General features: G+C 45.6%; 1 protein-coding gene across 3 annotated transcripts in view; it reads right to left on the reverse strand.

Moving 5' to 3' along the window:
- The window catches only part of SDK1 (sidekick cell adhesion molecule 1), an 885,268-nt gene that overhangs the window by 179,961 nt on the left and 678,506 nt on the right, over positions 1-26,801 (reverse strand). For all 3 annotated transcript variants that reach the window (XM_072753253.1, XM_072753252.1, XM_072753254.1), the window contains exons 15-17: positions 9,759-9,906; positions 8,715-8,855; positions 3,843-4,024 (exon numbers count right to left, since the gene is read on the reverse strand). In XM_072753253.1, coding sequence (XP_072609354.1) covers positions 3,843-4,024; positions 8,715-8,855; positions 9,759-9,906 — 471 coding nt within the window. The remainder of the gene's footprint in view (positions 1-3,842; positions 4,025-8,714; positions 8,856-9,758; positions 9,907-26,801) is intronic.

Here is a 26,801-nt window from a genome sequence, read left to right on the forward strand (position 1 = left end):
ACAAACACCCTGTACAGCCCAAGGCCCACTCTTGATGGGAGAAAGATAAAAACACACCTCCACTGTGTGTATTTTGGGTTTGTTTCTAGCATCTTGACTCCATTTCTAACCACTACAGACAGCTGAACCCTAACTCCTCTGCTGCAGTCCCATCACGTAGACCCCAATAAAGCCCCTTGTCTCATCGATGGTGCGTTCCTCTGAGTCTCTTGACTGGCAAGTCTTTGCAGCATGCTCATGACACTGATCTTGTGGACAGGTGGGGAATGACTACAAGGCTGGCTTCTTCTGAGTTCCTGTTTCACAAATGTTGGTCTTTCTTCCCGGGCAAGGTTGCAGGTCCCCAAGACTGACGGCATGTCAGGTGTCTTCCCTACTATCGCTTCTGTGATCCATCATGCAACCCTGAGCATACAGTAGGTGCTCACATCAGTTCTTGAGATTTTCCCATAAGCAGAGAGACCGACCCCATTTCTTCCTGTACAACTGCCACTGCAGAAACATTCAAATATGAAGTAGATGCTGGGTGTTGCCATAGAAGGAGGAATGGGGCCAGGAGCAGCAAATTAGTATCCACGTAAGAGTTCAGGGCTTCTCAGGTCTTGCTGTGTGATCCACCTTGTCTTCTCTCACAACCGCCCATAGAGGAGTTAGGGCAGACACCGCTACAGACGATCATTTTATAGTGGGGAACGCGAGGCTCACAAAGGTTGATGTGTTTTTTGAAAGCAGATAAGTAGCAAATATTGAGCCTGACCCTAACGGACTAGCAGGACAGGGCTATGTCTGGATAGATGTGGGTGAGAGTGGGTGCAGGAAGACATCTCACAAACCTATGCTCTCTATCACCATATCCCTAAATTATTCAGGGCTCCTGCTGTTGCCATTTTTCTTCCTAATGCCTCACCTTCTAATCAGATCATTTTTTATCTGGTTTATTCCACCCCTGCTCCAGACTAGGCCCCTACCCCCACTCTCCAGTTCTTCCCAACCACATGTCTAAATCCTCTCTTATTTGTGTCCTGTCTGGAGTAGGAACATTGGTTCAGAGACAGAATTTACAAGCCGGGTCCCCTCTGTTCAGTTGTGGGTGGTTGACCAGGATGCTCCCGAGGAGCAGGGCTGGGCCAGCGCCATATGAGTACATGTCATGCTGGGGGGCCGGCTGCCTCCCCCGTAGACGTACCCCTCCCGACACCTGTCACGTGCCACAGCCATGCCCAAGGGACAGTATCCCAATGCTGTGGTCAACAAAGGTCTCACTCCCAATTTGTCCTGGGGCTCAGGCTTGCCCCTCAAACAAAGGAGGGTCAGGGTGGGCCATGCATCCTGGTCAAGACTCAGAGGCTGTCACAAGCCTGAGAAGCTCTGTTGAGTGACCAAGGGATGGGTGTAGGATTAGGTGTAGGGCAGTCTGGAAACAGCCATGAAATGACCCACTGCATTCCAGAAGCCCAGGGTCTTTTTCCCACGGACCTTACAGTCATGTGAGTGCACAGGAAGAGTCTAAAACACGGGCAGAGGAAAGGATGTGTCCCCCCAGATGGAGGACAAAGACGCCCATGTTTCCTGAGGCCACCCCAAGGTTAGGAGGGAATGTCAAAGCAGAAATGCCTGCATTGAAGGAGAATGTGAATTATGACCATGTCCCCTGGGTGCACCTGCAACCTGCTGGGGCTCCAGGCTCAGTGCTCCAATGTCAGCCATGCAATGCCCAGACAAAGGAAAGATAGCCGAGCTGCATAAACTGAGCTATGGACAGGAAAATCCACACACTGGGCATCATTCAGGGATGTCAGTTCATCAATAGTTTTTTTTTAAAAAAGAGCAATATTATGAACCATACTTGTGCAGAGAGCTAACAGAAGTCAAGGGCTCACCTAGAGAAGGAAAGCAGATCCTTCCACTGAGCGGAAGCATCTGTAGTTAGCCTCCCCATCAGGCAGATCCCCTGACCCAGAGTGGGGAGCCCGCACACCTGTCACCTCTGCCTAGCCCCACGCACCCCGTCATTTCACACCAGCTAAGTTTGAGCTAGCCAGGGTTTGGCTTCCTAACGTGTAAGTGGCTGCAAGCAAGCCTGCCCTGTTCTAGCCTGTACCTGCCAGCAATCCGAGGCCAGAGCTGGGCCCCAGCAGTCCTCATGGCCAGGCCCAGGCCCAGGACAGGGCACAGTGGGAGTGCGGGGCTTGTCTGCCCTCCTAGGACAGGCTGTTGAGAGGTGCTCAGAGGGAACAGAGGGAAAGCTAGTTTAAAAATGATGATGCACCACCCAACATACCAACCCACCCTTCTAATGGCCAGCATCAGAGCTGCAGGGAACTCATCAATTCATGGCCCAATCATTGCCCTTTGACCTGGGTCACTGTGGTTGCTGGGGCTCCCCCTCAGCTTACCTGCAAGCCCACTGACAGGTTTGGCCTCCTTGTACAGCATTTTGCTCCCATCACTCACTGCTCTCAACCTTTAACGGCTCCCCAGTGCCAATTGAGTCAAAGCCAAATTCTAAGGCTGCAAGCCCTTCCCTGCAAGGTGGAGCTGTACTTCCCTGCACTCTGCATGGGACTCAAACTCACCAGTACTAAAATGAAGCAGTCTGAGTTAACAGCAATAGGGGAGTGTTAATAGCAATATTCATTATTTTAATTATTTCCAAATTTATTGTTATTTTATTAAGTAGATGAATTAAAGCAAACATTAATTGTCCAGGTGCTCAGCTGCCTCCATTTTTCTGTGAGTAATCAAGCCTCATGTGCAGATGAGTGGGTCATCCCTGGCTGTCTTGCATTTTAAATATTTCTGCCAGTGAAATATTTCACTATGGAAGCAGAACTGACTGTGCTTCATTTATAAAGGAGGCTTTATGGACTTAGGGATGATGACAGACAGCCAATCGATAAGGGGTGATGATAACAGTATGTAATATCAAGGAACATTAGGTCTCTGGCATGATTTGGGGAGAGAAGTGGGCAGTTAGAAACCTTATCATTTGAAGAAGGTCGAGGCCTGGTGGCAATAAAAATGCCTACGCAAATAAACTCACACCTGTGAGTCAGAAGAGGCTAAAACTGCTGAATGAAAGAAGTTGTCGATTTTGTGGGGAGATGGCTTCCCTGGACGAGGACCTGGGTGTTGTGGGCATACATAGCTATGCCATGACAGGGTCCATCTATTCCTGTTGATGGTACCAACAGCGAAATGTGTTTGGGGACACCAGCTCTCCCTGTGGCTGAGACCCGGGTCCTCCAGAACACAGAGGGGGATCGGTCTTCAAATGATGAGGTTGGGTCGTAACACAGAAGGTGTAGGCCTCACTGGCTTTAGGACTGCTTGGTCATTTTTGGAGGGGGTGGTGAGTGCGGGGACAGGTTTTTTACTGATTTAGTAAATTGTTTGGCTTGTGTAACTGAAAAAGAAAACCAAAAAAAAAAAAAAAAAAAGTACCAAGTTGCAAAATCCTTTACCAATAATCATAGTGCATTACTAAAGACAAAATTCCAAATAACCATTCTCTTTGAAAAACATTCATAGTATCCTCGGGACTCCTGATGGAATATACCATCATTCCATTCAGAAACAGGTAGTCGCACAGATCTTTTCGAGTAGACAGTTCCTGGCCTTAGTACCCAGAAGAAAGCAGATAGAATGTTCTCTGTGTCCCTTCCACAGTATTGCCATAGTTTAGGGACAGAGAGATTGAGTTACATAGTTGATGAGTTTCCTTCTAATTATTCCCTAGAGGCTCGAGCTCTTTGATTTTTATTTCTTATATGCTCTAGTCAAATGTAGTATGTCCTACTCCCCAGCAAAGATCGGCCAACATGGCAGGAAGGCAAACTCACCTCCTTGTAGGGTGTACTCGGTCACGGCCCTGCTGAAGACGCCCAGGCCTGCCCCGTTGTAGGCTGCCACCTGGATTTCATACTGCGTCCAGATGATCAGCTCTGTCACCAGGCAGTAGTTGACTTCTGGGCTGGTGATGTTGCGCTGCTGGTGCTCTCCTGGCAGGCCAGCCAGGCGGTACCTGCAACAGAGCATGGAGAAATAGTTGGAATCAGGGATTGGGCGTACCCACAGTTACACCGCATGGTCAGAGGGAAAGGAAGTGAACACACAGGAGTGAAGCTAGAGCTCAGCCCCAGACCACATGGCTTCCTAAGCCAACCATTCCAAAGAGGTGTCATTGAATCTCACAGAGATTATAAACTGTGAGATTACACAGTTTATTATTATCTCTGTGAGAATATCACAGAGATTATAAACTGTGGCAAAATGGAACTGACATTTCAACAGTGTAATGGTTAAGGAGAAAGGATAGGTTTTTAAGTGTAGCTATCCGGGGAGCACAGTGACTTAGTACCAAAAATCCCAGACATGATTTCTGCCTGGGTGTTGCCATAAATGACAACTTGGGAGCACACTTTTTTCCTGTGGCTCTGAAATGTGGGGAGAAGCAGAAAAGCTGTGGTCTCCTTCCTCTTGGCCTCCTCTTCCATCTGGGGATTCTAGATTTGTTCACACAAGTCTCAGAACCAAAATGAGTGGCTCTACATGGTGTCCCCACCTCTAAAATACTGGTCCAGTGCTAAGTAGGCCAAGCTGCTCTTTAGGGGATCTTTGCAGACAAAATGGGTGAAGGGGTCAACTGTATGGTGACAGGCAGTGGCCAGACTTGGCATGGCAATCACTTTGCAGTGTAACAAAGTGGAATTATTATGGTGTACACCTGACACACAGTGTTATATGCCAATTTTACTTCGATGTAAAAAAGGAAACATGTAGAATAAACAATCCCCTCTCCCCACAAAAGACATAAGTTTAAAGTTGTATTTATTTTAAAAGTGATGTACAGGACTCTAGATCGAGAAAATGTATAATTTAAGAAATTGCCATGTGCACTACAAAAGGACTTTTGCAGCACTATTTGGGATAGCAAATGGTTTTTCTGATTTTGTTGTTAGAAGTGAATTGGTTTCTCAGGACAGGGCAAGGGGTATGTGCTGGGAGTAACTGCCTTGGTTATCATGGAGCTTCAAAAGCACCCAAATCCTGGCCATGAAGTGGCTCTTGCCCTGGGAAGTGGCTTTGGGAAGACGTGGCTTTGTCTGATGAGCGGGGAGGAGTGGAAATGGGGGGAACCCTGAGTGAGGGGACTCTTGACAGCGGGTGGGGGTAGGGTTCCCCACTGACACTGAGCAGCACCGCGGGCTGCAGAGTCTGGCCCATCCCAGGTGGGGCCTCCAGCACAAAGGTGAAGGCGAGCATGGCTGCTGCCATTAGGAGAAAGAAGGAACCCCTAAACTCAGGCCTTCCAATGGAAAACAGCTCTCTGCAGAGAATGACAGCTGAAAATATGGTATGGAAGCACGGAGAAGGCAATAAAAGGTTCTTCACAAAAATCCAGATTTTCTGAGGGCAGTCTTTCACCTCCTCTTGCTACAGACCGTTTGTACAGGTGAGGTCTGTGTGGTGGGAGAAACACATGATCAGGAGCGGGCAGCATGGAACAGCAGGCAGGTCCCAGGCCTCCTCATATCTCCTGCCTCAAGGTGGTAGCAGCTTGCCCGGTGGGAGGTGTGGGGGAAGGACATGCTCCTCTTTGGCAAAAACGCAAGCTAATGCCTCACACCGCTTTGTTGCTTCATATTCCATCCACTGCTTACACCTACTGAACTGACATTCCTTTACTGAACGGCCTGCACCAAGCAAGTGTGGGTGCACTTCCTAGCAGCAGTTCAGCTTGTTTATACGACATCATGGTTTTCAAGGCAGCAGCCCACAGGGAGAGAGGCCTCTCATCGAATAACTCACATGGCAGATATTCCCACTTAAATTCCCCGTCTGCAAAATAAATGGCACTGCAACAATGAGACAGCCATTTGGAAGAAGGCAAGGATCGGCTCCACTCCCACAGGGGCACCAAGGTTATCTGCATATGAATGGCACCCAAGACCACTTAGGACCAATATGGTACATACTGGGCAAGATCGCTTACGAAGAGCTCATTAGTGTGGACTCATCACTACCCAGTACACATTCCAAGGAAAAGCAGAGAAGTTGGCTTCAAAAAGCTTAGGTTGGGAAGAAGACTGATGAACTAGGTGGCCTCCAGTAAAGCTTTAATTTCTCTGAGCCTTGGTTTTTAACTCTCCAAAACGACAGAATCATAATGGCCTTTCACAGGATTGTCACAAGAATAAAATCAAACATTGGGTGCCAAAGAGATGTGACCGTGTAAAGCACCCTGTAAATATTTATGGTTTGAAAACACATCTCATCTAGGAAGTATGCTAAGTGAAGAAACTAAGCCTGCATGAGCCGTATCCTTTCCTAGACCTCCATTCATACGATCATGCAAAACAAACCCTGGGATTCGTGTCTTGGAAACAGGCTGCCCTCCTTTCTGTAGCAGGCAGGCTGGTCCACTCTGACCCATGGCTCAGGGTGCTTTTGTAATATTCACAGGATGTCTGGGAAGGTCACAATTAATAATGAAAGTGCAGGGCATTGTCCTCTGACTGGTAGGATATGTTGCCCGGGAGACAGTCTTAGACAGAACAAGATGATTTTTTTTATATGGAAATAAACAGGAGAATGTTTTTAAAGGACATAACCCCTATGCTCCTCTCAAAGAAGCACCCTGCCCATTATTATAAATATTTTATGACTGTGCACACATCCTAACTACTTCTTATGGCTGGAGCCACAATGATGATTTATTTCCATTTTGTTCTTCCATGGATTCTGCTGTACATCTGACACAGAGGCTTGTGCCCTGGAGGATACACACTTACAAACAGTGCTGATTTGCAGGCTGGAGGATTATTTGGAAATGTTTCCAAGCAAATTCATTTTGGCATGGGTCTTTAATTTCTGAAAACTTTGATATTCACAGGCCTTGGGTTAGTGCACACTCATTTTAGGACTTTCTTGATTTAAAACCCTACATATACAGACACCCTCTTTCCTAGCACTCGACTCTACTGACACCATCACAGAAAATCCTTTTAACAGTGATAATCCCACAAAATAGAGAAATGTGCAGTTCCTGATGGGGCCTTGTAACATCAGAGAGATTTTATTATTAAACTCCTCACCCCGAGCTTGGTTATGCAGGCTGACTTTTAAAGTCCTTACTTGGAGTCTGGAGCATGAGGAACCTTCTCTGTGTGCTCAAGAAAAGACAAAGGCAGCCGGGATGACAAGTGTGCGTAGGGCTGGGAAGGGAGGGCAAGGAAATTATTTTCATTAGCTAATAAGCTTGCGACAAGAGTGACAACTGGAGTGAGGGGCAAGCAGCACACAGGGACAGGAAATCAGGGCCTATGGCAGTGGGAAGCCCCAGCCTGTTTTCTGGAGGCTGAGAACTGCCCTGAGCCCATAAAGGTCAGACCACAGTCTCTTGTTGAAAGCAGAGAGGACACTTGAGGGGCAGAGTGACCAAAGGGGCCCTGAGTGCTCTAGCCACTGTGTACCCCTAGGGATGGCCACATTTAAACCACTTCAGGTGCATAATTAGAGGATAATCCACATGCTTGTGGAAGACCCAAGAATAGCAGTGAAGTGGTTGTGATGGGCTAATATGATGTACACGTGGAAAAAGTGTGTTAAATCACGAGTAGATGATTATAGCGGTAGATACTGGAAGGAGCAGTCCTCCATATGCAAAGAGAACAGAGCTAAAGAAGCTACACTTCTATAACTTTTCCCATTTGTCTAAGACATTACATTTAGCTACTTTAAACCTTTGTTAACCCAGTATTTTCTGATCACATGCTCAGAATGGGCATGGGCCAGGCACTGGGAGGAAGATAGTGATGGGACACCCACAGTTCTCACCCCATAAGGCTGGGGAAGGAGACAAAGTGCATGTCGATGAATGAATATGTCCATGGCTATCCCGTCTGTTAGAAGAGATTTCCTAAGTACCCTTTAATATCGCTTTGCTTTTTCCTGTTCACTACTTGTGTCAACAAACCACTGTAATTAACACATGTGGTGAAATTTCAAGAGTAGCAGTAGTTTTGGCGAAACAGATTTCTTCTTTCCAACCCAGTCAAGTTCTTGTAGAGTCCCCACAACATTCTTAGAAGCCTGACTACCTCTTATAAGGCAGAGAAAGCAAACTGGCCATCCTTTGGGCCTTATTTGGCCTTTGATGTGTGATTTTGGCCTGCCCAATGTTTCCAAACGTACTGACTTCATTTCCAACATTTAAAGACTGTGAGGTCACAAGCTAGATTTTTGAAAATTTCTTTGAAACATTAGAAAACCTGGCAATACTGAACAACATAGTAGCTAGCATGGTAACAACTGGTTAATAATGAAATCAACTGCATTATTATTAATTAAAAATTACTCTATTGATAATGCATGCCCCTGGTTTAAAAAAAAAAAGGAAACAAAGAAAAGAATTAGAATGAATAGCACACCTTGACACCACCTCATAATATCTCTCTTCATTCTTCTACCACAATGTAACCATTGATACTTACATGGACATGCTATGGTTGGATATGAAGAGGCCACCCCTGCAAGGCTGCCCATGGTCACTTGTTTGCCATAGTCTCTACCACTCCCTAGAATCTGACACTGGCCAGATTCTCTTGATGACTGTTGGGCTCCTAGAGACCTTTGAGTTTGTGACCCCAGCGAAACAGACCCCTGACTCTTTATAATGACAGTCTAAAAATGGCCAAACACAGGTTACTTGCCTGAGGATGTACCCACGCAGCACCCCATTGTGCTCTGTTTCTGGGGGCGGCTGCCACTGGACCATGATGGACTGATTGGTACGCCCACTGGCCACAATATTCTTTGGGGGAGCACTGGGTGGCTCTTCAGGTAACATTAACCTAGAAATAAAACAGGAGGAGAGAAAGAGAGATCAGCACCCGATACAAATGGTCCCCAGTTGCCATCTCTGGCTGAATCTGGGGCCTAATGATTTATCAAAATCAAGCGATAAATAAAGAAAATCACACAGCTGATCAAACTCAAAGGACATGCATGAAATAGGTACAGCAAATCAACATAATAGAGAATCAGTTAAGCCAGCAACAGGAAGACACAGGAGGTGACCTTGTTCTGTCTAGATAACCCAAAGCACCCCCAGTCCTAAAGGGATTACAAGCCTGAGTGAGCCAGGCTGCAGGTCCATAGCCTGAGACTCCTTTCAAATTATTTTTTATTTGGCTCTTTCACTATTTCTCATCTCAAACTCCCACATTTTGAAAAAAAGTCCTCTGGATCCCAACTATGCCACAACTCAGGTCCAGTGAATGCTCAGGTCGGTTGGGAGGGCACACTGGAACACCAGGTCACATCTGAACGGGCTTCCCAGCAGCCACCCCAGGGCTGGGGGAGTATGGGGACCGCACAGAAGGCACTGAACCCTGCTCGGTGTTTGCCTGTCAGGATGGTGGCACCAGCTCCCATCCTGCTGGCAGTCAGGGTAGAGAGAGGGCATGAAAACACTGTCAGCTCCTCATTTCATGTGTACAGGGGGCTCTGCTCTCAGGAACACTTGGTGTCAGCACAGACTTCCCTCAGAGCAATTAAGGAAGACCCAGCTAGCCCAACACATGAGCGACTGTGTTTCTCTCTTCATTACAGCCTTTCCTGCACACAATTCTGCCCATATCCAAGGGATGGAGGTTGATTACTTCGATCAACCTCCTCCTCCTGACTGGATGCATGGTTTTGCTTTCAGGCCCATGCTCCCCCTCATCAGTGCCGAGGGCTACACCATCACACACCTGCTTGTCTCTGCGCTGTACTGGCCCCTGCCCACTTGATTCACAGCACACACCCTGAATTGATAGGTGCGAGCTGGAGTCAGTCCATGCACGGTGACGCCTGTCATCTCAGGGCTGACATTTGACAGATGTACTTTCCATGGAGAGTCTGAAAGAATGAGTAAAACGAATTCAGAATCATATCAGCACATGTCTGAATGACAATAAGGGAATGCAAAATACATTCCCATAGGTTCTCTCTTTGGTTTTCCTGGGCACATGGAGCGGTTGTCCCCATTTAACAGACGTGGAAACCAAGACTCGTGGCCACGTGGCTAGCGCTCGGTAGCCCCTGGGCCTGCCTTTAAACTTGGGCGTCCACCTCAAGTTCAGTGTACCTCCTGTCATCCTCATGCTGCTGTCAGCAAGTAAAGGAACTGTTCCTTCAACCTGCCTACAATACTTTGAATGGAACCAAAATATTCCTCATTCCCGTGTTCTCTGTCAGCTCACACGGTTAGGCAGATTGCAGATTTGTCTCCCAGAAAAGGATGCCGCACATGTCACCAAATGATAAATAAAAACTATATTCATTAACATTTTAATAAAAGAGGAAATGAGCATGATAAAGACAGATGGGCTGTGCATTTTGCAACCCATCTGCGTGGCGGCCCATTACAGCACCACACCCCTGAGTGGCTTTGGCTGGAGAGAGACGTAATGAAATTCACAGCTAGTTTAGAATATCTTTGCACCCAGCTTTCCAGCAGGTGTGGAAGAGCGGCTCTGCCAGCCAAATGGGCTCTCGCATGCAAGGCTTCAGAGGATTCTGCTGGGCTCCTACACCTTGGTGGGATTGTTTTTTTTTTCCCAGAGTTTAAACATGCTTTTTGGCCTGATCATTTCATAGAATGATGCCCTGGAATGAACAAGACCTGGCAATGACTTTGTACACCCACAGTCACTTCTCATTTGGAATTGTCATGATGCCTGAACTGCATTTTCAAGTTATCAGTGAAGTGAAATTGGGGGGTTCTTGTGGAAATCAGACCGTCTGTCTCATTCTCTGGACGTGGTGCTAAAATCCCTTTCACCCACATCGGAGATGGTCAGAATGAGGAGATGCATGATTTCCACTATGGCGTTGGGCGATGCTCAGATTGCAGACAGTGCAATGGGCACCCTCCACACACAAAATCACTGCCACTTTGGCAAAAACCTAAAGACCCAACTGAGGATTCACAAGACTGTGCCAGGAGCTCATCAGAAATGCACTCTGCTTCCTTATGAGTCACAAAGACGTAGCCACAAAGTGCTATGAAATGAAATGAGACTCTCAAGAGCAACTCGTATTGGCTATCATACAGAACCGTCTATCACCAAGTTGGAGTTTGTTAGCTGGATTCCTCGACAAAAAGTTATGCTGTTCTGGAGCATGATGCCAGTTGGGCTACAAAGGCTGAATCTTTTTAATTATTTCAAATAAAGCTGCTTCCAAAAATGGCTTTCTGGGAATGCAGTCCTCACCACCAGCTGGGAATTTCAGTGTTCTTGGCTTTTGATTTTCAGTGGTATAAGTAATCTACGGTTGATGAGGATCCCCCCGCTCTTCATGTTTCCTTAAAAGTGCAATGCGTGCATCCCCAATTAACTATGGAAAAACTCACACCAATTTCTCTTTTTGCTCTGGGAGTCTGAGACCCTTCTAGAAGCATCAAATAGCTCATGGCGATTTGGTTTGCTAAGCATGCTCCCCTACAGGAAAGAGCCATTTGTCCACATAGATAATGCAAGAGCCTTCCTTCATATCCATGTAACTGGTTGGTGGGGAGCAGTGCTTCTCCCCGCCAAGTCACACTTCATAGAGATGGTTTTCATTCTGAATACAACAGATACAGAGTAGTCACAGTTGGCTACAGCTCTTCCACTTACAGTTGTTAACTTTTGTTTGAGCACGTCTATAAAGGGGAAGCAAGTCAAAACCACAATGAGATCCACATCACGAGCATTGGGATGACTACTATAAAAGAAGCAAGAAAATGGCATGTGTGGGCAAGGATGTAGAGAAGCTGGAGCCCTTTGTGCGCTGTTGGTGGGGATGTGAAATGGTGCAGCCGCTGCAGAAACCAGTATGGAGGCTCCTCAAGAAGCTAAAAATAGAACTACCATATGATTCGACAATTCTACTTCAAAATATATACCCTGAAGAACTGAAAGGAGGGTCTCAAAGAGATATTTGGTATGAACTCATGTTCATAACAGCATTATTCGTAACAACCAAAAGGTGGAAGCACCCCCAGGTGTCCATCAATGGACAGATGGATGAACAAACTGTGGTCCACCCATACAGTGGAATAGTATTCAGCTTTGAAAAAGAAAAAATTGACACCCACACCCACAACAGGGTTAAACCTTGAAAATAAGGCCGTCACAAAAGGACAAGTAGTGTAGGATTCCACTTACAGGAGGTCCCTGGAGGAGTCAGACCCACCGAACAGAGCCAGGGGTGGGGGGAATGGGAGGTGGGGAGTCACATGTAGTAGACTCAGGGTTTCAGTTCGCCAGATAAGAATTCTGGACTGGTGGCATAATGTGAATATACACCACTTAACTGTACATTTAAAAATGGTTAAGATGGTCCATTTTATGTTATGTGTATATTATCACAATGACACATTTTCTTCAATGGTGACAAACCAGGGAAATAATGTATAGCTTCTGAGACCGTCATTGGTCTGAAGTAAGAGCTGTGTGCTGACCCATCAGTGCAAAGCCTGGCCCATGGTGGGTACCTGTGCTGGAGAGGCCTGTCTGTCTCCCACGGCCCCTCATCCCTTGCTGCCTCCCCACCCTGTTCTGTGCCCTGGAGAGCCTGCCTGGCAGGGCAGGGGCTCTGTCTTCCTCACTACTCAGGGGCCCCGGACTATCTCATTCTTCACCAAGAGGTTCTCACTCTTCTCATGGGGGCAGCGCCACACCACCTCTCCCTCTCTCCCTCTGGGCTTTGCAATTCCCCTTGCCTGCGTGTCCTGAGCCAGCCAGCTACAGCACCTCAACAGTTCTAATTTAAGAGTGCCACTTGCTTCCTGGGGGGACCCCGACTAATGGCAGTGCTTAATAAAACTTACCTTCCATCCCTCTCTTTCTGCAGGTCTCAGGGTTTGTAAGCGAATGGCTCACCTGCTCAGCCAGGTACAGAGTATATGACTGCAAGGTCAGGACGGTGGCAGAGCCCACAGACGGAGACAGTGAGGGTCAGCATCTGCCGTCGCCTTTCCTGCTTCCAGCGCCCTCCCTCCCAGGTGCTGCCTGGTGGGACTCAGAGTGTGTAACCCAAACAGTGGGATCAGCTGCCCAGTCTGACTTGGCAACAGGGTCTGTTCCTCTGTCCTGGACCTGGGGCTCCATTCAGTCCTCCGGATGCATCCACAGAGCTCTTTATTCATTCTTTTCCCACTCTCTACTAGAAGATAAAAGGTCTGGCCGGAAGAGAGATTAAACCGAAAACTAATACAAATGAACTCGATCCATCTCATGGGCACTCTGATTTGTATTTTTTTTTTAAAGTGGTTTGGGAAGGATTGGCTCATTCACAAGACTCTGAACTGCAAGCTTGCTGAGAACTGTTAAAATTTAAATAGCAAGTCTGTTCCTGACAATCTATAAGCAAAATCCCTTTAAAAGATTCTCCTCCTGGTCCTCAGAAAGGAGTTCTACAAGATGCTTGTTGTCAGAGAGGCTGGAATGTGGAAGATTCTTTTGATAAAGGAAACCATCCCATAAAAGTTTCAATAGCTTTTTTCCTCGCCTTCAGAGATGCCTCTTGCTCCTCTGATCTAGAAGTCTAAGGAATTTTAGTCTTCCCCAGTCAGGCTATTAAACAAACTTCTGCTCCACATGGGCATCGCTAATCTTTTGCTCAATTTCAAGTGCCCAGAATCTGGGAGGAGTTAATCACTTCTTCGCTCTGTCTGTTGGTGAAAAGCTGGTGGTTTTCAGTCTTCACAAATGTACTGGAAGATTTTTTTTCAATTAAAAAGAGCCTTACCATATTCTCAATTAAAGGTATCTGAAGAAAGAAAATGCTTTCTCAAAGAAAATTTTAATTGCCAAAAGGACCATAATTATTGACACCTGACATCTGCATGGCAGCACGCAGTTTGGGAGTGCATCCCCATCTGTAACCACAGGAATCTTCTTGGGGAAGAGGTATTATCTCCTTTCTTATGATGAGGAAACCAAGACTCAGGGATGTGTAAATAACATCCTCCAAACCTTCCAGGCTGCCACTTCCCAGACTCTGGGACAGATCGAACATCACTAAAAAGCAGAGCAGCTGGGCCTCCAGTGTCTCCTTGTGAGATGCAGTGGGAAGTACCCAGCAACATCCAGCCACCACTGACATTAGCACACATTTTCTTTCTCTCTCTCTCTCTCTCTCTCTCTCTCACACACACACACACACACACACGTGATCCAAGGAATCACACAAAAACCAAAGCTGAATGCAAATTCATTCTGTTCTCTTGGCAATTAAAAAGAGAGATGGAACAGATTAAATGACACCAGGAGGAAAGAGTTGGCTTGGGACATCCTGCAGGACAGATGTCCTGGCCTCTGCACCAGACAAGAGCAGGGGACAGAGAGGTGGGGCTCTTGTCGATGAAGAGACAGAACCACCAAAGCGATGGATAGACCTTGTTTGGATCTGGATTCAAAAGTATCATCCATGAAAGGTCAATTTTTAAAAAGGCATTTGAAGATGACACAAAGAAATAGAAAGACATTCTATGCTCATGGATTGAGAGAAAAAATATTATTAAAATGTCTCTATGACCCAAAGCAATCTACACATTTAATGCAATTCCTATCAAAATACCAACAGCATTTTTCACAGAGCTGGAAAAAACATTCCTAAAATATGTATGGAACCACAAAAGACCCTGAATAATCAAAGTAATCCTGAAAAAGCAAAGCAAAGCTGGAGGCATCACAATTCCAGACTTTAAGCTATATGACAAAGCCATAGTGATCAAGACAGTATGGTACTGGCACAAAAACAGACACATAGATCAATGGAGCAGAATAGAGAACCTAGAAATGGACCCACAACTATATGGTCAACTAATCTTCAACAAAGCAGGAAAGAGTATCCAATGGGAAAAAGATTAAGGTCCTTAAAAATGGATTAAGAGCCTAAATGTGAGATAAGAAACTATTAAAATCCTAGGGGAGAACATCGGCAGTAACCTCTTCAATATCCACTGTCGTGACTCCTTTCTAGATATGTCTCCTGAGGCGAGGGAAACAAAAGCAAAAATAAACTATTGGGACTTCATCAAAATAAAGAGCTTCTGTACAGTGAAGGAAATAATCAACTAAACTAAAAGACAACCTATGGAATGGGAGAAGATATTTGCAAATGACATATCTGATAAAGGGCTAGTATCCAAAATATGTAAAGAACTTATAAAACTCATCACCCCATAAAAGTTAAAAAATTGGCAGAAGACATGAATAGATATTTTTCCAAAGAAGACATCCAGAGGGCCAATAGACATATGAAAAGGTGCTCAACATCACTCATCATCAGGGAAATGCAAATCAAAATTGGAATCTCACACCTGTCAGAATGGCTAAAATTAACAACACAAGAAATAACAGGTGTTGGCGAGGATGCAAAGAAAGGGGAACCCTCTTGCATTGCTGGTGGGAATGCAAGCTGGTGCAGCCACTGTGGAAAACAGTATGAACATTCCTCAAAAAGTTAAAAATAGAAATACCCTATGATCTAGTAATTGTACTGCTAGGGATTTACTCAAAGGATACAGAAATACAGTTTCAAAGGGGACATGCACTCTGATGTTTACAGCAGCATTATCTACAATAGCCAAATTATGGAAGCAGCCCAAGTGTGTATCGACCGATGAATGGATAAACAAGAAGTGGTCTATATATACAATGGAATTTTGTTCAGCCATAAAAATGAATGAAATCTTGCCATTTGCAACAAGACAGATGGAACTAGAGAGGATAATGCTGAGTGAAATAAGGCAGAAAAAGACAAATACCGTATGATTTCATTTATATGTGGAATTTAAGAAACAAAACAAATGATCATGGGTTGGGGGAGAGAAAAACTAAGAAACACTCTTAACTATAGAGAACACATTGAGGACTGCTGGAGGGGAGTTGGGTGGGGAGGAAGGGTGAATTGGGTGATGGGCAGTAAGGAGGGCACTTGTCCTGATGAGCACCAGGTGCCACGTGTAAGTGATAAATCACTAAATTCCACACCCACAATTAACATTACACTATATGTAAACTAACCAGAATTTAAATAAACACATTTTATTTTTATTTTTTTTATTTTTTTATTTATGATAGTCACAGAGAGAGAGAGAGAGAGAGAAAGGCAGAGACACAGACAGAGGGAGAAGCAGGCTCCATGCACCGGGAGCCCGATGTGGGATTCGATCCCGGGTCTCCAGGATCGCGCCCTGGGCCAAAGGCAGGCACCAAACCGCTGCGCCACCCAGGGATCCCCAAATAAACACATTTTAAAAAAGCAGTTAGGGACATTTAATTTTGTTGCATGTGATGTCATTACTTGAGCTATTTACTGAATCATTTATGGTTGAAATGATATAATGTCTGGGATTTCCTTAAAAATACCCTAGCAAAACAAAGAAAAACACAGGTCGGGACTTGATGAAACAAATATGGTAATATGTTAATGGTACTGAAAGTGAGCACAAGAATACCCTGTACCTTTGTGATGTATAGCACTTTTCATAACAAAAAGTTTCTAGAAAGGGACTGTTTTATCACAACATTGCCAGCATTGAGCGTCGTGACCATCTTAAATCCTGTTTGGCAGATGAAATATGCGATTTCACTGATGCTTTGCCTTGTATTTTTTTATATTAATGAGAATGAACATTCTTGCATTAAAACAACTTCCCTAGGTTACAGAGCAAGTTAAGTGAAAGAATTAAGATGCACATTTATTTTTTCCCCTAATTCTGATTCTACTGCTGTTTTGGCTACAAGTGTTTGCATACTGCATCTCCTAAAATATAAGTTGTAAGTTATAATAATAATATACATAATGAATACCACCCATTTAAATAGCCACCCACAAGATAAACTCCATTAAATCAATTTTACTCACTGTTAGATGCTTTGCACCTAGAAGAATGAATGACATACAGCAGGAGCTCAAAAAATAGTTTTCAGTGAAAGTACCTGCCATGTCCTGGGCACTTGGGGTGACTTTATAAGTACACAATTAACCTTCACAATAACCTTGTGGCAGGTATGATTATCCTCATGTTCATATGAGCAAAGGAGGTTCAGAGGGATGAATCAGAGATTCTGGTCTGATCTTTCCACCTTGGTAGACACCCCCAGATAAAGGCAACTTTGTTCTTTGGACTCATTACTGGTCATAGTTAGTATTCAAGCTTGCAAGGCAAGGGCATAGTCACAAGATGACCCAGAAGCAGAGCAATGCTCTTGGCCCATCTTTCAAGGGTTTCAGCCATGCCACATTTGTGAGAGGCTCTTCTTCCCCACGCTGGGCTGTTTAGACACTGAATGTGAGTTCTCTGGGCTTCTTAGAAAGATACCGCAGACTTGAGATGGGTGAGAATCTAGCCCTGGGCACCAATTAAGTTGCTCTTCCCAACAGTTAAAAGGCCTCTCCAGTATCAACAGTGATAAGGATGCTGATGGCACCACCCCCCCCCCCCATATGAAGGGACAGGGGGTGGCACCACCTTAGCGCTCTTTCAGAACTCCAGAAAGCTGGTTTAATCATCATAAAAATATCCTCAAATCCCAACCTAGTGACGTCCTACAGAGTACCTGAGCAGCACACCTCAAAACTGTTAAAGTCATCAAAAACAGGGAAAGGTTGAGAAACTTCCCTGCCAAGAGGAGCCCTAAGGAGACACGATGGCTAATGAGGTGTGGTGTCCTGGATGGGATCCTGGGGCAGAACAAAGACATTTATGAAAAACTGAGGGAATTCAAAGAAAGCATGAACTGTAGTTAATAATAAAATGTCAACATTGGTTCATTAATTGTGACAAATGTACCCATGGGTGCAAAATGTTCATAATTGGGGAAACTAGGTGAAAGGCTTTTGGAAATTCCCTATCTTCACAATAACCCTGTAAACCTAAAACTGTTCTAAAATCAATCATAAGAGAAGAAAAGGTCCATCAGGAAGGAGATCAGGAAGGGAGTGGATCAGGAAGGGAGGGACAAGCTGTGACAAGCAGAGTGTGACCCACCCTGGAAGGCCCCTGTGCTCTGCAGAGGGAGAGAATGAGGCTGGGTATGTGACTCACACAGGTAGGCACGGACAGCAGACTCATAGCTGCCGTGGGGCAGATACGATGGTCACAGTGCTCAAATAGGATGTCACCAGCACTGTGACCCTTCCTGATGCTGGAGCCTGGACAATGGGATGTCCCAGATGCAGCTCATTTGTAGCTCTTGGTGTTTGGGGGCCTGCTGTCTTGGGATGGAGTGACAGCCAGGTACTGTGTCCTCCACAGCTGTAAACAGTAGTCACCAGGTGCCCATATGGTAGGAGTCTAGCAGCAGCTCTGGAAGGAGGGACAGAGGGACCTTGAGCTCTCAGCCTGCATCTGCCCTTGCCCTAAGGCCTAGCAGAGGCCCTTCCGCTTCTGAATAGTTTAACAAGACTTCCAAAACTACATAAGCCATCCAAAATCTGAGTCCACCCACAGAACCATATGCCCACAAAGTAATGTGAGAAGGTAAAAAAATATATATATAATATTATATATAATTACATATAAATTTTATAGACACATATTATTTATATATCTATAAAACACATCACAAGATACATATTCATTAACAAAAACTTGGAAAATAGAACATGAGAAAAAGTGAAACAAAACAGGCATAGATGCATTCCCCGTTTTTTTTTTTCAAACCATTTTCATGCTTTTTCAAGTGGTTTGTGCTATTACTTTCAAGCTTTTCAGAGACCACTCCGGCCTCCATTTCAGCATCCAGCTCACTGAGTTACTGAAATTAATTTGGTGGGATGATCACCGTTTGCTTCTCTACATTCAAGTATCCTAAAGTTCCTGTCATCATGTGAACCGAGAAACGTGGTTTTAAGGGCTGGACAACAAATAACGGGCACGCCCCAACAGCTCAGCTGCTCTGCCTGAGAGTTAATCCCCTCCAAGCCCCTCCATTCAGGCGGGGGCAGGGACTCATAGGCAGGCACAGCCCGTGCTAAAGAACAGTTTCTCTCAGCTTATTCAAAGCTCATCTGGATATTAAGAGAAGCACAGATAATAACTAGTTCTGCAAAGGTTAAAGAAAGAAGACTTTTGTAGGGCTCTGGTTAGGAATTGCTATGAGACGAGAGGACTTGAATTTGTAGCAGTGCTGCAGAGTCAGGCGTGGCTGGTAGACGGCACATTTGTAGAATGGGCTGTGCTCAGGAAAGGAGACAAAGTCCTCAGGATGGACAGGATGCCACGAAAGCATCATACATATCCAAAATGAGTGAATTGAAGCGCAAGTTTGAAAGAATGATGTGACTCAGACCTGCTCGTGGCAACCCTGGGAGAGAAGCCTGAGGTCACAGGAGGGATGGTCATAACCTGCTTGGCATGGGGGAGGCCCACAGAGAGCCACCTGTCAGGGAACTTCCTTGGCTTGGGAGAGGGTAGGTAACAGGTGGCTCTGTCCTACCTGAGACAAAACACCCAGGAGCAGACAGTTTAAGTACAGTTTGACATCCTCCATTTGGGAAGGGCTTTCTCTGTTGTAGACTTCTTTGGAGCAATGAGAAAATGTGCAAGGCCAGAGGGAAAAGGCACCAAGTTTGACCTTCAAAGTTAAGAATGAAAGCGCTGAGCATTTGGGAAATAAATGAGCCCCCCTCCCCTCACTGGGGAACACAGCCAAAGCAATGCTGGGAACAGGCTTTGGGACCTTACACTGTTCACATCCAAGGGCCTGGGGCCTCTGAACTGTGGGTAAGACTCCAAATGTGCCTGAGGCTTAGGTCCACAAGGGGACACACACTCCTGGTAATGGGCTGGACACTGAGTTGGGGAAGCAGAAGCCAGAGAGGTTGGGAACAAGGATTGGATGGATCCAGAAGTGTAGGTGAACTGGGCTGTAGGCAGGAGCCATGTTAGGATGGTGGTGGTGCACCCCATACAACTGGTCAAACCTCAGAGAGCTCGAATTGTGGCTGGCAGGTGACAAAGTAGACACAGGTCGCCCTCTCTGCATAGAAGCTGCCCCAGCCTTATGGAAGACACATCACTGGGGCCACTCTGTATTTCGCACTGAGTGGTCACAGCAGGCAAACTGGTGCAGGGATTTACATTGGTGTGTGGGACAGGCTCTGAGAGAGTCTGCCACGAGGTGAGCACCAGCAAGGGCTGTGGGAAAGACCTCGGGTTCCCTGCATCTCACCTGAGAGCAATGAGCTGAAAGGGAGAGAACCCCCAAGCCCTCCACCTCTGCCCCTTTCTGGGCCTACGGCACAGCAGGATAGCAAAGATGAGTAAGTGTCTGTGACACGCTCCCTCTTCCTGCATGGACTTTAAAATGGGAGCAAATGCCATTAATGTGAAGGTTCAGTATGCAAAAGCCCAGAGAAAAATGAGCTGAGACATAAAATACTTCCTAACAACTCTGAGGCTATTAGTAGATACCTGTGTGAGCTATGTTTCAAAGACAGCATTAAAACGATTTGAAGTATAAAGAACAAAGTCTTTGCAATTTTGGCAAGCAAAACAGCACAAAGCCCGTCAGCCTTTAAGCACATAATAGCAAGTGGGGATGAAGATGTTGAACATATTGTGTAGTGCCAGTCAGGAGCGGCCTTCACACAGGAGCAAATGAGCTCATGGAGAGCAGTGTGCAAGATAGCTGCCTGGCCCTTTCTGAAAAGACTCTGTGGCCACAGAAGAAAGAGCTGAGCCACATGGCTTAGAAATAATCACTGTGAAGGATGAGGCACCCTTCCTGACCCCGCCAAAGATGCTGGGAGGCGGTTTGGGGGAGGCCTTGGGCCCCAGAGGATGCTCCCCCAAAGCTGGTCTTAGCCCAGCAGCTGATAGAAGATACCCAGCTCAAGAAAGCTGTGGCCACTAGAATTTTCTATGCTCCAGGAAAGACACACTGCCTGTAGGAAATTGCCACCTGAACCCCAAAATATCATCTCAGACTCAGCATGCTCCAGCCCAGTGAGCTGATGATCCATCCAGATCAATGCTTGTCAGTGGGTTTGCAGTCTCCAGGCCCAGCCCCTAGTTCCCAGGCCTCCTTCCTTCCAGGGAAATTCAATCACCAATTCAGAATAAGCAGCCTTCCTGCTCTCTTCCATCGCCTATGAACCTCACACCGACAAAGGACAAAGCTGCCTTCACACCAGCGTCAGGTCAGCCTGCCAGTTCAGGTTGTTCTCACGCCACATTGCTCAGAGACCTGGTATGGCTCTTTGAAGAGGAGGACTTTGGTCTAGCATCGCTGGGGCACTCCGTGTGTGTGTGTGTGCACATGCATATGTGTGTGTGTGTGTGTGTGTGTGTGTGCATGCACAGAGAGAGAAGTCTAGTGCTTTTAAAGAAGACACACCTAAAGTGAAAATACACATAGAATTGGATATTAAATGAAAATACAAATAAACAAATCTGAAATCATTAAGGAGGAGAAGACAGAGCCATGTCTTAGCACCTGGGATGACTCAGGTCATCCAGCTAAGCACTCAGTTTAGCTCTGGGTTTCCTGGAGACCAAAGGGAAAAGGGACTGGATGGCAGAGTTTGAAAAGGAAGCTGCTAAATCACTCGGGAGGAACAGGTATTTTCTTGGTGGCAGAGACACCCACCACATGGATCCTCCAGCTGAGACACCTTAAGAGATGCAGAAGACCCAGGCATGTCCTCCCAAACTCACGTTTTTTCTAGCATGTCTTCAGAAAAGAGGAAATGTGGTATTAACTTATGGAAGAGAGCGTTCCTTTCCAAGTGAAGGAAAAATACATTCATTTGGAGTTTGAGACTCAGGAATCTGGTGTCATGATGGTGACCAAGTCCCTTAGCTTGTCACCTCCAAAAGCTGTGTGGAGGGTGGGACCTGGAGCACCTGGGTGGCTCAGTGATTGAGCGTCTGCGTTCGGCTCAGGTCATGGTCCTAGGGTCCTGGGATGGAGTCCTGCATCGGGCTCCCCACAGGGAGCCTGCTTCTCCCTCTGCCTGTGTCTCTGCCTTTCTCTCTCTGTATCTCTTACAAATAAGTAAATAAAATCTTTTTTTTAAAAAAAGGAATTTGCCTCAGGGCTGTGGAGCTGAGGATATTCATGTATAGAAGTTGTGAGGTATTGTAAAACAGAATGTTGTTATTTTAGGAATAATTTGCTTAGAAGAAATTTCCTTAAAAATATTTTTTAAATCATAAGAATCATGAATGGGAAGAATATACTAGGTCATAAAGAACTTGTTTCTAATCAATATCCTGTTCATTTATATGAAGTTCAGAACAGGCTACATGGGGAAAGAGGGCTGTTGAGGGCTTGCCCTTGCAGGAGGAGGACAGGCTGACCTGAGCCACAGAGGAACTTCCCCGTGGGTGGAAACCTTTTGTACCTTACCTGAGGTATGAGATACATGGTATAAGTGTATTTGTAAAAACTCACTTAAGATCCCTGAATTTCATGATATGCAAATTATATATCACTAAGCAACAAAACCCCGGGATCATATGTAACAGTAAACCCCTAGACATTCCACTGAGATCAGAGGATGAACAAGAGACTCACAACTACACTGATTATTCTTTTAAATTATTCTGACCAACCTGGTAAAATTAAAAAAAAAAAAAAAGGAAACAGTAAGTGTTTATTATTTGGAGAAGATAGGATTGTCTACCTCAAAAACTCAAGAGGATTGACTGGAAAGTCATTAGAATAGTAAGAGGATCTAGAAAGTGGCTGGAAAGAAGACAAACACCCGAACATCAGGGCTGTTGCAGTACCCCAACAATGATGAGCTGGCTATAACATGGAATGGATGGAATAGAGAGAAAACCCTACCGGCAGTAGGAACAGGATGGAATCTTAGCACAACTTTCACACAAACCTGCAAACTTCCCTATGGGATGTAAACAAAGAGCTAACGAAATGGAGAAGCTGTTATCTTCTGGGTAGAAAGACAGATTCTCCAAGAAGTCTGTTCTCATAAAACTCATCATAGATTTAACATCACTAAAAAGTCAATGGGACTATTATTGAAACCTGACAAAATAATTCCTACTTTTTTTTCAGAACAATAAACAGGTGACAAGAACTAGCAAAATTCTGAAAAGATGAAGGAACTTGTTTTTATCAGCTATTCAAACATGTTTCAGAACTGAAACAGTTAAAATAGAGACCAGGCAGGAAAACAGATGATGAATCAATGGGTCCAAATAGACCCCAGACAGACCTTGATAGAAACAGGTCTTTGAAATGTATAGAAAAGGGAAAAAAAACCCATAAATAAATGGGTTGTTCAATGAATTGTGTTGGGAAAATGACGGTCATTTGGAAAGAATAAAAATCATATGTCAGAATTTTCATATAAATTCTGGATGAATTTCAGTTAAATGTATTAAAATGTAAAGCTTTAAAAACAAGAGGGAAACTTCTAATAATGTGAAATCTATGCTTGTGTTGAAATATGCAACCAACATAAAAGTAATGAAAGAAATCACAGAGGAAGATATCAATAGATTTAAGTACATAAAAATCAAATACTTCTGTATGTCAAAAAGTAATGCACAAAAATTAAAAGTAAAAGGCAAAGTGAAAGAATATGTGTCAGAAATGACAGAAGAAACCCTAAGGCTCTGATACAACACCAGAGGAAAGGAAACTGATAGATCATAGACAGGAAGCACAGAAAGCCAAGGAACTTGGAAAAATGTGTTCAGCAGGACCAGTAATCAAAGAAATGTGAAGTAAAAAATCTTCTGAATGGAAACTTTCAGTATTTTTTGCAAGCTTGGGAATAGGAAAAATATTCTTAAAAGTTTCCGTCTGGATATTTTCATGTGTTGGTGTCTTGCCTTCACTGTGCCCTAAGGGCCTGATTTGCCTACTGGGTAATTCAGCACTGCTGGGGCAGGAGACTTAGGACAGTGTCCCCTCCCCCACCCCCAACCCAGGGGAGACCTGGAGACTGATCGCCCACAGAGAAGGTGACCTGGGACAGCGCACTTCCCCAGAGAAGGGGACTGGGAGACAGTGCCCCAGCCAGAAGGGGAGACCTGAAGACAGTGATCTCCCCAGAGAAGGTGGCCTGGGATAGTGCATCCCCGCACTGGAGTAGGAGACCTGGGACAGCCCCACACACACACCAGGAGGAGACCTGGGACAGCGCCCTCACCCAGAGCAGGAAACCTGGGAACAGTGACCCCTGGAAGGGAAGACAGGGGACAATGCCCCCCCAACACAGAGTGGGACAGCTGGGACAGCACACCCCTCCCCAGAGAAGGTGACCTGGGACAGTGATCCCCCCAGAGAAGGAGACCTGGGACAGTGCACCCTGGAAGGGGAGACAGGGGACCCTGCTTGGAGGAGATGGGGCACAGAGGGGCTGGGACAGGGAGAGAATCCTTAGACAGGTGGAGCCTGGTTGCCTTGGCCCTGGCTGCTTGGTGTTCACAGAGATCCATGAGCAATGCTTTGTTGCTAAAGCTTAACAGGCAAAGCAGTGAGTGGCTGGAGATAAATCTGGAGAAGCAGGTGGCAGGTGGATGATGAATAGCGCTATATACCATGCTAATCAGCCTTGAATCTATTCTTTAAGCAATGAAATCTCTATGGTGGAATTAGGGCTGGCAGTGTGGCTGGAAGATGGGCTGGGGACCAGTCTCCAGGCTGTGTTGAGCCCTACGCTTGGGGAACGACAGAGACCATGAAGGAAGTCTGGGCTCACACCCTGCCCCACTGCGACACCTCCTCTGAGAGGCCTCTGAAGGGTTTCCAGCGGTGGGACGGGGGCTTCACTCAGGCACATGTACATTTGGGGGGCTCCAGTGGATGGCTCAGGGGAGGGCAGACCTGAGAAGGCTAACTGGAAGGACAGGCGCTGTGGGGATAGAGAAGTGTAATGGCTTGGATACACATTTAGGTGGCAGAGCTTACTATTTGTGGGGGCAGGAATGGTGAGGGAGTCAAAATGATGTCTGTGTTTCTAACTTGGAGAAGGAACGACTTCAGGGGAAACGGGATGAATCTATCTTGACTGTTTGAGTTTGCGGAGCCCATGGGACAGCAGGGCAAGAGTGGCTGGGGGACATGAGGTTATATGCATCTGGGGCTAAGGGCTGAGGTCTAGGTGGCAAACATGAAATCAGGGCACGACAGCACATGGGTGACAGGTGAGCTACAGTGGCACAGGGTCATTAGTGGGGTCCCAGATGGGAAGCTCTGGGGACTGAGCAAGTAAAGTACGGAATGCCAGCAATTTAGGGGAGGATGGGAAACCAAGTCTCCAGATGAGTCCGATGGAATGGCAGACACAATGGCCCAAGACGTAAGAATAATAGGTAAGAAACAAGAGGGCGGTGGGAGTCAAGCCAACAGCTGCTCGGAGGACCATGACTGTTCAGGCACCTGTCCTTCAGGTGATGTTCTGTCTCCGCCGAGAAGTGGAGGCGTTATGGCGGAGAGATGAGGAGACAGCAGTGATCCTTCCGTGAGGCGAAAAGAGCCAGCAGGGAAGGAGAGCTGGCAGACAGAAGGTGGGCAGGCATGAAGTCCCAGAGGACATGGGACAGAGGGGCTGGCTTTCAACTCACAAGGGACCATCCTGATTACTATCTCTCTCTGTGCTTCAAGTAATTTCTAAATTTTTATTAGTGAGCATGCCTAACTTTAATAATAAAAATGACAATTTATCTTTTAATTAAATTCAAATATTTTTAACATGAGATGGCAAAAGCATAACTGTGAACACCCATATTTATTAAGAAAGGCTGATAGAGGAACTAAGCCTGGGTTTTTGCATAAGTGTGGTTGTTACCTGCTTACCGAGAGACCTGCTAAGGTTTAAAAAAGATTCATAGGAAAAAGGAAATCTTTCTAGTTAGTGAAAGACCTCAAGGGTTCGTGTTATCAGTGGAGTAAATGCCTTGGTCTCACATGGAAAGGTTTCAGTTTGATGATTAGATTAAGACAAGGATCGCCTCTCCCAAATATCAGGGTTATCGCACAAGCTCATTCCATGAGTAGATGTGTTTCTAATACCATATGAGGCCAATTCACTCATCTGAAAGGATCCATTTTTTAAAAGTAAAATCATGGCTCTCATCCAAATACAAAATGAACATGTGCTAAAGATTTTAGGTAGATCACTAAATCATGAAGGAACCAGTAAGGTGCTAGGACTATCTCAAGATGGAATTCAAAGAGCACACTCTGAATTTACAGCTAGATGCAAAACTGGGTAATATCTACAGAGTGATAACTGGTTAGTACAAGAACCGCTTATAACCCAGACATTTTTTTTTTTTTACAAATTTTTAACATACTTTATTGATTTAGGGGCCTAACGAGGCAGCATTTGGTCGGTTAAGAAAGGCACCTCATTGAAAATAATACATCACAGTGCTGACAAGTGATCCCACTCACAGGATTTGAGGATGGAAAGGACAACCTTTGGATGATGTTGCTTAGGACACTTGCTCTTCTTATTAACAAGGGTCCCTTCCCACATCGTGGATGGAAGATGGCAAGAGCGCAGGGATGCTGAGTGGCTACTGAGAACTGAACCATGAGAACAGATGGACCGGTACACAGTGGTGCGTCATTAAGGAGGGAAACCAGCCCCACTTTCCCCACAACTCCAGGAAACTTGATTAGCTGAGCCACGCCTCCATGAACACACCCCTCCCCCCCAATTTTTTTCCAATGTGGAGACAATCTTTTGATCTCATGGTGCAAGGAACTAGGGCCAGGAGTCAAACTCTCCCTGTTCCAAGCTTTAAGAAGGTCAGGACAACAGTT

The sequence above is a fragment of the Vulpes vulpes genome, chromosome 3 (assembly GCF_048418805.1).
Source record: "Vulpes vulpes isolate BD-2025 chromosome 3, VulVul3, whole genome shotgun sequence".
Taxonomy (NCBI): Eukaryota; Metazoa; Chordata; class Mammalia; order Carnivora; family Canidae; genus Vulpes; species Vulpes vulpes.